General features: G+C 35.8%; 1 protein-coding gene and 1 long non-coding RNA gene across 2 annotated transcripts in view; one reads left to right on the plus strand and one right to left on the minus strand.

Moving 5' to 3' along the window:
* The window catches only part of LOC149784922 (putative defense protein 3), a 29,360-nt gene extending 22,441 nt beyond the window's left edge, over positions 1–6,919 (plus strand). The window contains exon 5 of the mRNA XM_089978542.1: positions 3,745–6,919. Coding sequence (XP_089834668.1) covers positions 3,745–4,009 — 265 coding nt within the window. The 3' untranslated portion in view covers positions 4,010–6,919. The remainder of the gene's footprint in view (positions 1–3,744) is intronic.
* Positions 6,920–10,374: 3,455 nt separating this feature from the next.
* On the minus strand, positions 10,375–11,658 carry LOC149784923 (uncharacterized). Its single transcript, XR_016413474.1, has 2 exons — positions 11,384–11,658; positions 10,375–10,802 (listed from the first exon to the last, which is right to left on the minus strand). It is a non-coding gene; the product is annotated as an uncharacterized LOC149784923 (long non-coding RNA).
* Positions 11,659–16,078: the final 4,420 nt, after the last annotated feature.

Here is a 16,078-nt window from a genome sequence, read left to right on the forward strand (position 1 = left end):
AGCATGGGAAGGGTGTGTTTTATGCAGCATGGGAAGGGTGTTTTATGCAGCATGGGAAGGACATGTTCTATTTTTGTGTCTGTAGCATTATGAATATGTCCTTGCTGTCTCTACAACATGAAAAATAGAATATCATGAACTAGCAATTTGTTATCAACTAAATTAACATCTAATGTTAATGCAATATATAAAAATAAATCCATGATCACATTCTTCAAGTAAAAAGTGGTTCATTTTATGTCTTGGTGAAACAGTGGTCTTTACAAGCATGTCTGTCTGAAACAGATGTATCAATATTGCCCAATATTTCCAAAGACATTCTTACCAAGAGCATGGTATTGGATATAATTGGATAAATAATTTTAAGAAAATCATAGATTCTAGTTGCTACAAGGAGATAAAGAGAGATGGAATGATGTGAGCTGACAAAAATGCCCTGAGGGATACCAAGTTAGTTAAAAATTAGCCATAATTGGGAAAAGATGTATAAATTAAACCATTATGGTAAACCAGAAGCTCCAGAACACTGGATTGCCTCTGACTCTCCATAGATACATTGCCCATGCATGCTGTCCTTCATTCTTTCTAGGTCACATGGCTGTAGATTTCCTTGATATTATTTTATTAACAATCTTACCAGTTGTTGTTTTTTGCTGATAATTTAGTTGTCTCTGGCTTTTGATTAAGCCTAGTTGTCTTCATTATCTTTTAATTTTCAGTGCTCATTTTAGCATTGCTTATCTTTTTGCATTAAAACATAAGTGATCATTTTCATTCTTTGTGACAGCAACTAAGGTGACTCCTTGCTGTTATAAGATTAGGGTATGAGTAGATGTGGTCACAGGAAAGCTCCCTGTGACACACACCTCACTTGCCTTTCTTGTATAGGCTGTAGGAGTACTGATGGTTGGCCCTTTTGCAGCCTATGGTCTGACGAAGTCTGGAATTTCATTAAGCATAGACAAAAGGATGAAGACAGTTCCTGCCTCATCTTCAGAATTTTTTGGATTTTCCTTCTCTGAATCCCTTGGATCTCATAGAAGGATTACCAAAGTTTCTACAAAGGTTTTTAGGGTTATAGGCCACCTTCCAGTAAAGGTTATAAATGGGAGGAGAATAATTTGTGCCCTTCCATTAGCAAGGAGCAGCCGTCTCCCCATTATGTAAGGGCAGAGAGCAAGTTGTGCCCTACTATTAGGGAGAAGCACCTTCTTTCATCCACCAGAAGGGCAACTGTACCATTTAGAATTGTATCACTTAACAGCAAACCTAGTCAAAATCAAGGGAGGTAATGCATTTTGTATTTTGATAGTCCAATTCCGAGTTTATTGATCAATGTATATATGCCAAATAAATAATTATTTTCCACACATTGACAAAAATCACTACTAATAGATGTATTGAAGTTTTTATCTCCATATTAACCTTTAAGAATGAAAATAAAATTAAAAATTTGTACCTATGACCAATCAATTTTACATCCATAAAGGTAATGAAAATTAAAGCCAATACAATATTTTGTGTTCATTGCCCAGCACATCATACAATTCAGTATTATCCATTGTTTCTCACATTTTATATCTCCCTGCAGGCTAAGGATGTAGAATAGGCCTGATGTGGGCTCCTGCCTGTTGTAAAGTTATTAAAGCTTTCAGGAGACACAGCAGCACAGTGGACTTGTGACTGAAGGGTTCCAGGTTCCAATCATACATTGGATCAGCCTAGATCAGATACCAAAGTGTGTCCGTGGGCAATCTGCACTTTTCTCTAGTTTCCTTGGCACTAAATTATATTTTGAAATTGTACAAATATTCAAAAGCAAAAAAATTATAATTATCTCTATTAGCTAAAAGTTCTCAATATTTAGCAGAATAAAAGCTCTATTTGTACGTCAAATGGTGGGAGGAAAACTGTTGCCATACTTCTTTTATAGACAATAAAAAATTAACAAATTAGGACAATATGGTATGCTTACTTTTAATGGCACCAATTTTAGCATAGAATGTTCATGTAGGTGGAAAAGGAAAAGCCAGGCAGAAGAATTGCCAGGTACTGACATTGAATAATTGGTCATATGCACTTATTGCAACTCGATAGTCCATCAAGAGTACTGCATACATGCATAGCAACCACATTACTCCAGGACTAATAAGTAGTTGTAATGATTAACCAAATTAATTTATGGTCAGAAAAGCCACACAACCAAGCGATTAGTTAATGATCTACTATAATTGGATATAAACAGTATATATAGTTTTGCTTTTACACCTTCGATTCACATTTCACAGTAATGTTTCTTTGCAGAATAACAGACCTGTGAAGTTAAAATGTCATCTATCACCTGTATCAGTCAATCAAGAAAAGCAAAGTAGTTCAGTTGGAGGAGAATTCAGCTTGTAATCCTAGAGTTGTGGGCTTGATACCCACCCAGGACATCCCACGTCAATTGCCTCATTGTGTCCATGGGAAAAATACTTATCTCCCATTTCCTCTGTATGGCATAGCCAATAGACATTCCATGTCAATTGCCTCATTGTGTCTATGGGAAAGATACTTAGCTCCCATTTCCTCTGTATGGCATAGCCAATAGACATCCCATGTCGATTGCCTCATTGTGTCCATGGGAAAGATACTTAGCTCCCATTTCCTCTGTATGGCATAGCCAATAGACATCTCGTGTCAATTGCCACAGTGTCTATGGGAAATGTTACTTAGCTCCCATTTCCTCTGTATGGCATAGCCAATATATTCAGTTTGATAATGTATTAGATATTAAAATCCAAGCAACAGAGTGACAATTCAAAAAACTCTTTTATAAATAAAACTGTGTGGCCATCTGATCCCTTTAAAAAAAAATCCAAGAAAGTAAATCATCTGTAATCTGTTTAAAAATTCTTGTTTTTAAATGTAGTTTACCATTTTTTCTGTGTATTATCACGCTATAAAATCACTGATATTTAAATAAGCAAAGCCTCCAGTTAAAACGTAAGTTGATGACATTTGACATAAGACATACAATGTCAGCATGACAGACATCAGTCAATAATTAACACCCAGAAACTGTTTAACTTTGGGATGAATATAGAGCCCATTACCAAGCATTTTGTGATCACCCTGTTTAATCTCGAGGCATTTTAGACCCCAAATGAAAATGGATATTAGGTGTTATAATGTTCAGGTCACAAGAAATTTCTTAAGAGGAGTAATTTTTTATGCAATTTCAGTGCTTGTTTTGTAAAATGCAGGAGAAACTCCAAACAGCACTCCTCACTGTGGTGTTGTCGAGAGTTATTCACTCTCCTCAAATGTTTGACATCATATATTTTGGCACATCATTGTTTATGGCATATGGCATTATGTATCAAGATGGAGGAATCTGTGTGAAGGGCAACTGCTATGAAATCTGGGACAAAAAACTGAGATGTTTGCTCTGAAAATATCTTGAAATATTTTGTTCAGAAAAATGGTTTGAGAGAATGATGGATCGTTCTCCTGGAAACAATATTAGGAGTGAAACAGAATGTGAAAGCGATTGATCTCCTTACAACACAAGCCGTGCAATTAGATACCTGATACAGGTTTTGTCTTTTTACATATAAAATTGAAATATAAAAAGCAGATTAGTAGTAAATTTTTAACATGATCGGTATAGGCCTTGTACGTAATGATTTCTTAAATAACAATTGCATTAGAATAAAGTCTGATGCAGCCCCAACGAGAAAATATTTCTTCTAAATTTTGCAGAGCAACCTTTGTACAGACAAAAGCAACATACTGGGTTAATGTCAAGAGTCGAGAGCTTATAGCTGATTCAAGTGTTCCTGTCACAAGCTCATCTGGTGGTGGTGGTGGAGTTACAACAGTTTCCTCTGGTAGTGATGGTAATGTTACAACAGGTTCCTCTGGTAGTGATGGTGAAGTTACACGAGCTTACATTGGTGGGGTGTCAACAGTGTCCTATGGAGCAAGCCTCACTTATAGCCTCATGTGGTTTTTATTGTTAGTCTGATATGGCCTTTGTTGTTAGTCTGATATGGCCTTAGTTGTTGCATCAATAGGTCAAACAAACAGATTAATTTGATTCAGTATCCATATATTAAATATCATTCAAGAAACTAATGCTACATGTAACCAATATTTATCTACTTTGAGTTATTTATTTTTTGTTGTACAGTCAAATGTCAATTATCCAAATTCCATATTTAATGTGAATTTTTGCCTAGATAAATAATATAAAGAACTAAAGTATAGGTCCAACTGATGCTTAACTAATCAGGATGACTGAAAAGTGTGGACAAAGATGTATGGATAATAGATGTTTTATTGTATATACATATTCAAAATACAAAATGGATGTCTACCAAGTTTTATGAAATCATCTATTTTGACTTTTTCCCAGATGACTGCAAAGGTTTAGGAAATAATAAAACAATTTATTTTGACTACTTTTTTCTAGATGACTACTAAGTTTTATGAAATCATCTATTTTGACTTTTTCCCAGATGTCTACAAAGGTTTATGAAATAATGAAATACTTTTTTCCAGATGACTACTAAGTTTTCTGAAATCATCTATTCTGATGATTGAAAAAACTGTCCATTATCAGCAGGACAAAATTATTACCAATAAGCTTAATGCTGCAAAATTTGGTTAATCATACTTGACATTTTTTTTGTTGAACCAAGTCAAGTTGATTATTGTGAGGTAACATTGTGGAATCTCTGTGTATTACTTCAGAGTAAACGACCTTGAATGTTTATGATTACAAAAAAATTAAACCCAGTAAAAATACTGCACTCAAAAAATAATTTTTTAAATTCTAATTGTTCCTTGTTATGGAAATTCCTTTATTTTTAAAAGTTCTACTATTCAGAGTTTTCAGTCCAAAGAATTTTTTACCTTGTCAAACTGATTTGACACAATTAAAATATAAGAAAATACAAACTGACAAAAGAATAGTTATTAACAACAATGCGATATTCATATTAGATGAGTAGATAAACAGATGGATAAAAAATTATTTGTTCTCTGTAACTTTTATATTTGTTAGGTATCTTTCAGTTTATTCTATATCATTCTTTTTAATCAAAACATTTTGAATATTTGGTTAGTATACCAGTTAATAATAAAAAATCTACAAAATTTCATTTAATATGATGTTTATAGTGTACTCTGGTATTTTATTTACACCTTTACGGTTAAGAAAAGTAAAATGTATTTTAAAAAATGCAAAATTTATATCATCTGGGATGAGTTTTATAATAACAGTTTAGTTGTCTACAAGTCTAGTGACTTTTTGACATCATGCACAGCAAAATGTATCAAAGAGATCAAAATGTATCTGCTTCCTGTAAGCAAGCTTTTGCATTTTTTAAAGTTCTATCAACATATTGTTTATGTAGAAACAGTCTGTGCAGGCCAAGACTTGATTAAATGTGGTGGTTACTTTGATGGTATAGTCTGATATATTCATAGTACATCATTTACTACAGAAACATTTCAGTAGGAAGTGGTCAGTACAAACTTTAATATTTCTACTCAAATATTTTATGAATTTTTTATTCAGTTCTGTATTAAGAGATAGAGATCAAATAAAAAATCTTTAATAAAAATATTTTTCAGAATTCTTGTATTCATGTAATGCTGAATAGATGATGAAATAAAAAACAGAACATGGTTATCAATATCTTGCAGGTTATGTTCATCTGTTTGATTTGGTTTAATGTAGGAACATGTATTTGCATGATCTCTCAAAACCATTAGTATTCTACGTACTTTGATTGTAATATTAACCTTTATAAATTTCTTGTACTTTTTTTAAATTCAGTGTCTGCTTACTTCGCATCTGTACACTTAAGCTGTACTGTTTGCATGAAATGTATGCTTAGCAGTAAATTTGACTAGTTCTTGAGTCAAAGTTATTAATATTGCATTGTAAGTTAGATATTAGAAACTTTAAATTGAAGTTCTTGCTATTAACAATATAGAACAATGTATGTAATATTAATATCAACATATATCATTTTATATATTTGTCCAACAAATTCTTTTGACTTCTGTTTTGCATTGAATTTTTCTTAAGCAAAGTCTGTACCTTCGATGCAATTGGATCCATTGTCATATGTATGTACTTTACTTGTAATGGCATATAGTGAATCCATTGTATGTACTGTACTTTTAAATATAGTGAATCCATTGTATGTACTGTACTTTTAAATATAGTGAATCCATTGTCATCTGTCTGTACTGTACTTGTAATGGTATATTGCAGATCCATTCTTATTTTGTATGTACTGTACTTTTAAATCTAGTGGATCCATTGTCAATAGTATGTATTTTACTTGCAGTGATATATAGTGGATCCATTATAGCTGGTATGTACAGTACTGTACTTTTGAATCAGCTGTTTTGTCTCAATAATTTTGCAAAATTCTTCACGAAAAGATGAGATTTTGAGCATACCATTTCAGTACACCCTTGCCTGTGCATTCATCAAGCTTGAAATTATATGCATACTGAATATTTGTATACTAACATGCCAATGGTTGGTCATTGTGACCTATATTTATTTTCAATTTAATTGCATGTATGAAACTTAGTAATAGATTATTTAAGAGGAAATAAAGTCAGTGTTTTATAATCAAGGACTTCGTAGAAGAAAAATTGTGTACTTTAAACATGTACATATTCCAATACACTTGTAATTAGAAAAGAAACACATGCTCCATTTTCTTTCACCTAATTGTGAAACTTAGTAATGAATAGAGTTTGTATTTCTTTCTTTGTATTAAACATGCAGTGTCATTACTGTATATTTGAATATACATTGTCATATTTGTTGTGTCAACATCTTGATACATATGCTTTTCATATACTGTATTCTGCATAATTTTTTTAAAAATAAACATGTTCAAACATTCATTAGTGTTTTTCTATTTACGTTGATAAACTTAAAGTATATTCGTTGCAAGTTTTGTGTGAATTCATTGGTTTAGAAACTATTTTCCTTTAGTCTGAGATCTAGTCTTTGATTATCTGCTACACATACAGAAAATTATGTTCACATAAATTCTTTACATGAATGGCAGATAAAGTGAGCAATAGGTTTTGCTATGTCATGCATACATTTGTCTTGAAGTACTCCTATTTGCATGAATATGACAGGGACATGTAGAAATAGGCTTTTTGTCTATTTCACACATACATGTGTCCTGAATAATTGTATGTGCATGGATATAACAGGGACACATAGTAATTGACTTTGATGTCTCATACACGTGTCCTAACATACTTGTATGTGTATGGATATGACATGGACATATGGCAAAAGACTTACGGTCTTACACATATGTCATGAAATACTTGTATGTGTATGGATATGACAGGCATAAGGCAATAGACTTTGCTGTCTATCTTGCATATATGCATTCTGAAATACTTGTATGTGTATGGATATGGCAGGAACATAGAGCAATAGGCTTTGCTGTCTCACACAGTCCTTTATTGTGAGTCGGTCAACAATTGCTTGTTATCACTTGGAAGGCCAAATTTCTTGTCTGATTTTAATCCATCATGGAGTCTGGGCTTACATTATCAAGACCTTGGGCGAGTTCAATAATGAGCGAGATCAATGCAGAATAATTTTGTGATATTCCATCAAATTGGCTGAATTTGATACCATTCTGGAAACCTAATTTCTGATCAGACTTTTTTCAAATCTTGAATAAAGGCTATTATCAACAATATGAGTTTGTTAACAAGTAAGATCCATGCATATCAATGAGCTGAACCTGAATCGCATGCCTGAGATCAATAATGAGCAAGATCAGTAAATATTGATTAGATGAACTTAACTGTATCTAATATTGGCTGAACTTGTCAACACCTTTGTTACTTTTGAGGATCAGAATTTGATCAAACTTGATAAATAGGCTCAAAATATCCAAAATGTTTTAGTATGAACAAATTCTGCACATATTAATGGATTATCAGACCCTTCTGTTTGACTGATTTTATTACCATTGTAGAGATCATGCTTCTGATCCAATTTAACTAATTTAATCAGGATCTCAGATTAGTTTGATAATGAGAGATCTATGCATATTAATGACATGATGTTGAATCTGATTGTCTAAATTCCGTACCTCAATGGAAATCATATACCCAATGGAAATCATATACCTCAATGGAAAACATATACCCAATGGAAATCATATACCCAATGGAAATCATATACCCCAATGGAAATCATATACCTCAATGGAAATCATATACCCAATGGAAATCATATACCTCACTGGAAATCATATACCCAATCTCATTGTAATCAGACTTGAAATGTGGCCTTTATATCATCAAGATTTCAGATGAGTTTGATAATAAGTGAAACACATGCATATTAATGAGGTTATCTTTCATATGATTGACTGACAGTTTAGCACTTTTAAAATAATATATTTGTCATAATTTTGATCAAACTTCATAGACTCATGTGGTCAAGATCTCAGCTGGATTTATTTACAAGTATTAGAGCCATGGATAATAATAATATAATCTTGGATTTGATTGCTGTGTTTGTCAATGCTCTAGCAGCTAAATTTGTGATTAGATTTTGTTCAAACTTGTTAAATAGTCTCATTATCAAGATGCTGGATGAGTTTGATTAAAAGCAAGATCTATGCACATTTATGATGACATCTTGTACCGGATTGACTGAGTGAGCTAGCTACCAATCTGAAGTAGATCTGCACATTAATATAATCTTGCATCTGATTGGCTGAGCTTGTTCAAATGACATTCATTAAAAATGGCCAATATTACTTAAATCAGAAAACCATTAACCAACAACGTATCAAAACCCGCACTATATAACCTAACCAAATTTGACAGATATCATCATGGCAGGACATTTTTTAAATATTTATTCCAATACTGCTGATCCACCATCAGGCATGGCCACCAAGACTGAAAAAATAGAAAAACCCTTTAGCAAAAAAAATGCTAAATAAAATAAAATCCAAATTTGGCAGAAAGCAGTCAAAAATGTCTTTCAAATATTTTTAATCCACTGTCCAGTATGGTCATCAGTACTAAAATAGAAACACAAAGAAATCAGTTTTTCTCTACACCACACTACAGAATTTGGCCAAAGATGTGTAACATGCCATCAAGATTTTAAATGTACCCAAAAGTCATGTTGTGTACAGCAAATTAACATGTACAGTGAACTACTTTGATGGCCTAAGAGGTTTGAGCATCTGCATCATATGTTGGAGGTCAGAGCTTTGAACACCGGCCAAGACACACCAAAGACTTTAAAAAATGGTACTAACAACTGCCTCACTTGGCACTCAGCCTTAAGAGGTTAGTGTTAGGACTGGTCGGCCTGGTGTCAGGATAATGTGACTGGGTGTGACATCATGCTACGTGTCTGCATCACGATGCCCCAGTGCTACACATCACTATAAACTGCCACACTGCAGACAACTGGAAAATGTGTAAAGCTACATTTTAATTTAAAAATCCACACACTCACACACACATGTACAGTGTAGTGAGAACCTGTTTACTAGCTTGCACCATTCAAGTTACATGTATTATTTAATCAATTTTTCCTGAATTTATTTATTTATTTATTACAATTAAATGAAGTGACAATGGAATCTATGCTGGTAAAACTTCAAATGGAATTTTTTTAAATATACCAGATGAAAGAAATATTTAGATCTTAAAAGTATGTAAATCATAATTCATTATTTTGAACAAATGACTCTTAAACTAGATTTTAACTAGATTTAATGGGATACTCCAGGAAGCAAAGAAAATTCTAATTTTAATAAAAATTGTACATAGTACAAGAAAAACCACATCCTGTTCAAATGAGAGATGAAAATAGCTAAAAATAATAGTCCTCTCAATATTTACAATTGATAGCAAGAGGCTTATGAAGACCTGACACTGCTCACCTTGGTAGCCTACATGTTTACTTATGATGGCGTGGAAAAAAGGTTTGGGACACTTAGTTGTCATATATATATATATATATATATATATATATATATATATATATATATATATATATATATATATATATATATATATATTAAAATATGGTGGATTCTGCTTTTGTTTTATAATCTGTTTTGTTTATGTGCTTCCACTTTTTGTGGATTGAAATAAAATAGATTAAACTAGGTAAGTAATGTTGATTTTCATTAATTAATATACATGTAAAGTGTGATTATTTTGGTGAATGACCCAAGGGAAAGTCTACTAACACAGGCATGGGTTGACTGGCAGGGTTTGGATACAAGACTGTTAAAATAGGCAAGGGTTGATTGACAGGGTTTGAATACAAGGCTGCTAAAACATGTCAACAGGTTAATATAGTTTACTATTTGTAAATGTTTACAAAATTTGGTAAATATGATCAATGAACATGTGCGTGACTGTCAGTGGCACAGGATCTACCAATTCCAATTAATGTTATGTTTCTATGTATCTCTTTAAGAGGGTTTTTCTTGAAGTATGCTTGATTTTCATGTTGAATGTGGCATCACCCAGAAAATGCCAAACTCCAGGCTGTCAACAGCTTCAGATATCTGTCTCCTACAGGATTATGCAGATAAGATAGCAAGATAAAATTCCTGACATCAAGGTTCTCACGAGGGATGGCAGCCCATCTGTGTTCACATTGCTGCAGAGGGCCCAAGTTAGATGGACAAGACACATCATCAACATGCCCAAGGAATGGACTCCAAAACAGCTGCTGTATGGAGAACTCTGTGAGGGAAAGCACACTGCTGTAAGATAAAAGAAGAATTCAAAGACTCATTGTACGTGCCCTTAAAATACCTGCATATCTACAGAGCCTCATCAGAGACCCTTGCTCAAAGCCAGCCCTCCCGGTGAAGCATGATCACATGTGGTGCCTGTGCTGTGGAACAGCAGAGAATTGCTGAGGCACATAGCAAACATGCAACTCGCAAGGGCTGCCAACACCTTTACTTCCATATCATCCCTTGTTTGTTCTACATGTGGGAGATACTTCCTTACCTGGATTGGCCATACTAGATATCTCCAGACATGTCATTTGACTACAGAGAACTGAAGCTGTGGGCATCATTGCTGCAAAGTAGATGTTAAAGGCTTGTTTTGCCTCAGGTAATATAGAAGCTTGGCCCAAATCCTTGTCCCTTGGGTGTGGCAGCCATGTGCAACCTTGTGGAAACTGCAGTTTTACCTCAGATGACTGAGGTTAAATCCCAGTCCCTTCTCCCAAGGGGACTATTGTCATGTGAGATCTTTAAAGTACTGTATTATTTATGCCAATCCATCCCATTATGCCACTTAGTTTTATCATACAGGTGTAGAACGCACTTACCTATACTGTTAGTCCTACTAGAAACCCTTTTGGCTATGAAAACACAACTGTCGGTTTACAATTATGTTGGCAATCTCAATGTACTTTTGTACATGCTTTGAGCTGCAACAGGTAACTGTCATTTACTCTGTCAAGCATGTAACTGCAAGTCCATGTTATTAATGCTTGTCAATGGACCACATGTCAAATTAAGTGTGAGATGTTTACAGGACATTGCTACTAGTTAAATATTTTCACTTGATACAATTGAGAAATATATCATTTTTAATATTGGGGAAAATACTATGAATTAATTTATTATTGATGCCATTCTACTCCTGACTGTATTGGCAGTTGCAATGCTTATTGTTATTGGGCATGGATTTTCTGTAGGGATAGGTAACAAATAATGCTGCTGCTATGAACACGAATGGTGCATAACCTGCTGAAGATGAAACCATACCGAAGGATGATGGTGGCATGTGAGGCTGTCATTGTTCTTGATGAGGTGCCATGACCACCTGAGAGTTGTAGTTTTGAGTTTTGTTTCTGCTGCACTGAAAGCACAATTGCCACTAGATGACTGCTGATTGACTCCAGGTGTTCTGGAAGGCCACAGTGCTTAGCATATCATTCTTTCTCAGGTTTAAAAAGGAATTGTCAATCCGAAGTTGGTGCAGTTACTCTTCCGCCAGCTGACTGAATTTCTTGTTGATGTCAACTTGCTTTGCTTGCTGTGCCAATGCTCCATCACACTACACAATCGGAGGATCGTCAGGTGGCACCAATTATTTGTTTCTCGTCTGGTTGATTTCTCAAGGCTTGCTAGACTATTAGTTAAAGCTACGTTAGTTCCAACTTCTGCAGGTGAGCAGACCAAAGATGGTTAGGTTGGCTGAAAATCCCATAGGCTGTGCGTTGACATTGAGACCTTCGCACTTAGTGGTGTCTCAAGCTGAGAAAACATAAACGCAATTCTAGATGTAAACTAATGCCCCATTTATACAGACTGAAAAGTACGCACACAATCCATCACACCAAGTCTTGTTGGGGTTAATGAACAATAAAAGGAATTTAATTTAAATGACATTTAAATTTAGAATGACTCATGAGCCCCCAGTCTGCAATTAGCAATGCACACAGACTAAATGCATGAACAACTCAAGTTAAATAATATAACAATTAAATCAACATTAATAATAAATAAAACTATTCACGTACTTTCTGGATATAAATCATGCACTTACACTTCAAACATAAATTAATACATTAATTTGGCCTGCTAGAAATGCTTTCCTTATTGCATCACATGAGAGGTAATGTCCTAATGTGAGAGAGCCTCCTTCCAGTGAGCAGTCCCATGTATTCATCTGAATTCGTTCTTCTCATCTCCCTTCTCCTTCCTCCCGTCCTCTTCCTGTGCAGCTCCTTGTACTATTCTCCTTCTCCTGCACCTTTCCTATGTTACTCCTTGTGCTACTCCCTTTTCGCACTCCTTCTGCGCTATTCTCGTACTTCCTCCTTCCCTCTCTTGAGTTCAGTAGCGTCTCTGCGTGCACCCGGGAGTGCCTTGCAGAAAATATAAGGAACGTAAATCCAGTTCTCCCAATACTCTTCTCGTAATTAGGCCCGGCCCTAGGGCAAGGCGAATGAGGCAACCGCATTGGGCTCCGCGCTCTCAGGAAATCAACTCCGCAATGCAACTGTTTTGTTTGGGGCCCCGCGCATCGCTTGCTGCCTTGGGCCCCGAACATCCTAGGGCCGGGGCTGTTTATAATCTACCATCTCTCACGGACTTCTCATCAGACAAATAGCGAACGCTTTACCAGGCTTTTCTCACTCACTAACGTATCATTCCATAGACGCCATGCTCTACATACAATTTATAGGTTACTGCATTTGTACGGGAAAAAATGAACGAGTTTTTCGGATGTAATACTGCACGACTTTGAAAGTGAAATATATCCTTCCGACAAAACGATTTCATATTTTCCCACACAAATGCAGTAACCTTGTTATTATATGCTAATTTTCTTATTCTACCTGAGGCTTAATTATATAAACAAAATACACTACAGGAAACAAAGTAAATGAATGTATGCCGTAATCCAAACCAAATAAACAAACAACAACATTATTAAAGCGCACGTAACTCCGCCCAGATAAATTTGAACTTATTCGCGTGCTAGACATTGCGAGAGTTTAGTCACGTAACTAGGAATGCAAATGGCCAGATCCAGGTCAGATTTCAGCAACGATGTACTTTCGTCTCGTCTGCCAGCGCATTAAAGACAGAACGAATGTTATGATCTAAATTTCTGAGAAAATAAATCATATTCCCTTCAACTGAGTGACGCAGTTTATAGTGATGTCTAGCACTGTGGCATCATCCAGCAGACATGTCTCATGAAGTCCCACCCAGTCACATCATCCTGACACCAGGCCGACAAGTCCTAACACTAACTTCTTAATGCGCTCCGAGGCAGATGTTAGCACGATTTTTTAAGTCTTTGGTATGACTCGGCAGGGGATCGAACCCACGACCTCCTGCATCCGAGGCGGACGCTCTAACCACTAGACCACCGGAGCAAATCATTAAGAACAAAATTTTTGATTTGATAAAGCTTGAATCTAAATTAACATACAATCACGGACTCTGTAGGGTTCTCTATTCGCCTGGCCTCAATATCAGTGTACAGTTTGAAGCGGATGAGAAGATAAAAGAGCGGCGACGGGTAGCTATGTTCAACCATATCCATACACAGAATAATCTATAAAAGTAGAAGTATTTTTTGCCCAATTAGATACGCCTGAGATACATTAAAACATATTCAATTGCATTGGGATGCATTCAGTGCAAAGGCATGTTTTGGAGAGCGTGAACATGCCACTATGAATAATGTTGTTGTTGTTGTGGGCTTTAACGCCATTTGTCAGCACAAGATAGGCTATACATGGCGGCCAGTATTAATGGTGGAGGAAGAACCCGGAAAAAACCCGGAAAGAACCACCGACCCACGAGAAGCTACTGGCAAGCTTTCTCACATACCAACATTGGCAGAATCCAAGACTCGAACCAACGAAAACAGAGGTGAGATGTCAATGATCCGTAACGGAGAGCGCTTTAGACCACTTGGCCACCCCAACTATTTGTGTGTGATTAGGATTTTTAACGTAACTTTAAAAAAAAATTCAGTCATATCTCTACGATGTCTGCAGTGTGGCAGTTTATAGTGATGTCTAGCACTGGGGCATCATGACGCAAACATGTAGCATGATGTCCCACCCAGTCACATTATCCTGACACCAGGCCGACCAGTCTTAACACTAGCCTCTTAATGCTAAGCGCCTAGCGAGACAGCTGTTAGTACCATTTTTGTAAGTTTTTTTTATGACTCGGCCGGGTTTCGAACCCACGACCTCCCGCTTCTGAGGCGGACGCTTTAACCACTAGACCACCGGAGAGGTCCTGTTACCAATTTGTGTTATCGCTCGAAAGTGTTAGCACTTTGGGTCCGAGATTTCTCTGCTCTCTGAGATCTCATTAATAATTCCTGCGCGAACTGATGACCAATTAACCGTTATACGAGTGTTCGATTAAATCCTTCCACTATAACTTTTTCACGTTGTGTCACTAACAACTTAACAACATATCCGATAAATTCTTTTCCAGCATCCATTTGTACTACTTGTGGCCATGTTAACGGTGAACGTTCATAATAAATGCGTTCGAGTGTATCTGGGACACATTCAGAATCTTTTGACGTCGACGGCTTAGCTTTTTTGTATCTGAAAGCAACACTGACAATAGTCAGCGTGTCCTTGTAGAAGTGCCATCTATCTTGTAGATCACGTACACGATCATGTGGAAGAAGTAAGAGATCAGCCTAGTGAACTTAGGTGCTTTTACATCAAAACACCACGTTAAATATGTCTTGGTACTGGTGGTAAATTGGCCACAGTGCTTGTCTGACCAACCATGCTCAAGCAATCCCATGAACAACCCTTGCGGCATTTGCTAGCTTTTCCACGTGCTTCAGCTTTCTGACATCAACGCCGACTATAGTATATTTTTGATAATGTCCGGTTCTTTGTATCCACTTTTGTTTGTATTAATATATTTTGCTTGTAATGGTCACCACCCAAAAACGATCTTGGCATTCATTACGCCTTTGATGGTTCATCTGGCGAATCTAGTGTTGAATTAATGGCATTCAATTCATGGATGAGATCCACGTCGTTGTGTTGACGTGCACGGATATATTTTTAATGCTTGGTATGCAAGATCATGTCGGTAACACTCAGCATCAACACGATTAAATGGTGCTTCATCAGGCTTTGGTTGGTTGTTAGAATCAAGTCGTATATCATGCAGTTTACCAGGCCCCGAGTAATTGTATCTATGGATGTGTTTTTCACAAGAGTATTTACTTCATGGTATCCCAGATAACTTATTAATGCAGCAGCAACATTACTGCCGACACATTTTAAACCGGAACATTTAGTTCCACCAATAAAAGTAATCTTGTTTGCTCCATATCGAACATAAGTTCCCTTGTTTGCTGCTCGAACATCACGTGATTGAACTCAAGTTGGATTTGCCGTAAATGTTTTAGTGCGACATCGTACACATAATTATATTATATACTGTATTATTCAACGGCATAACGGAAAAGGAAACGACCCAAAAATGTTACAGAGTTTTCCATTTTTGAC

The sequence above is a fragment of the Sinohyriopsis cumingii genome, chromosome 13 (assembly GCF_028554795.1).
Source record: "Sinohyriopsis cumingii isolate HCF-2022 chromosome 13, ASM2855479v2, whole genome shotgun sequence".
In the NCBI taxonomy this organism is placed as follows: Eukaryota; Metazoa; Mollusca; class Bivalvia; order Unionida; family Unionidae; genus Sinohyriopsis; species Sinohyriopsis cumingii.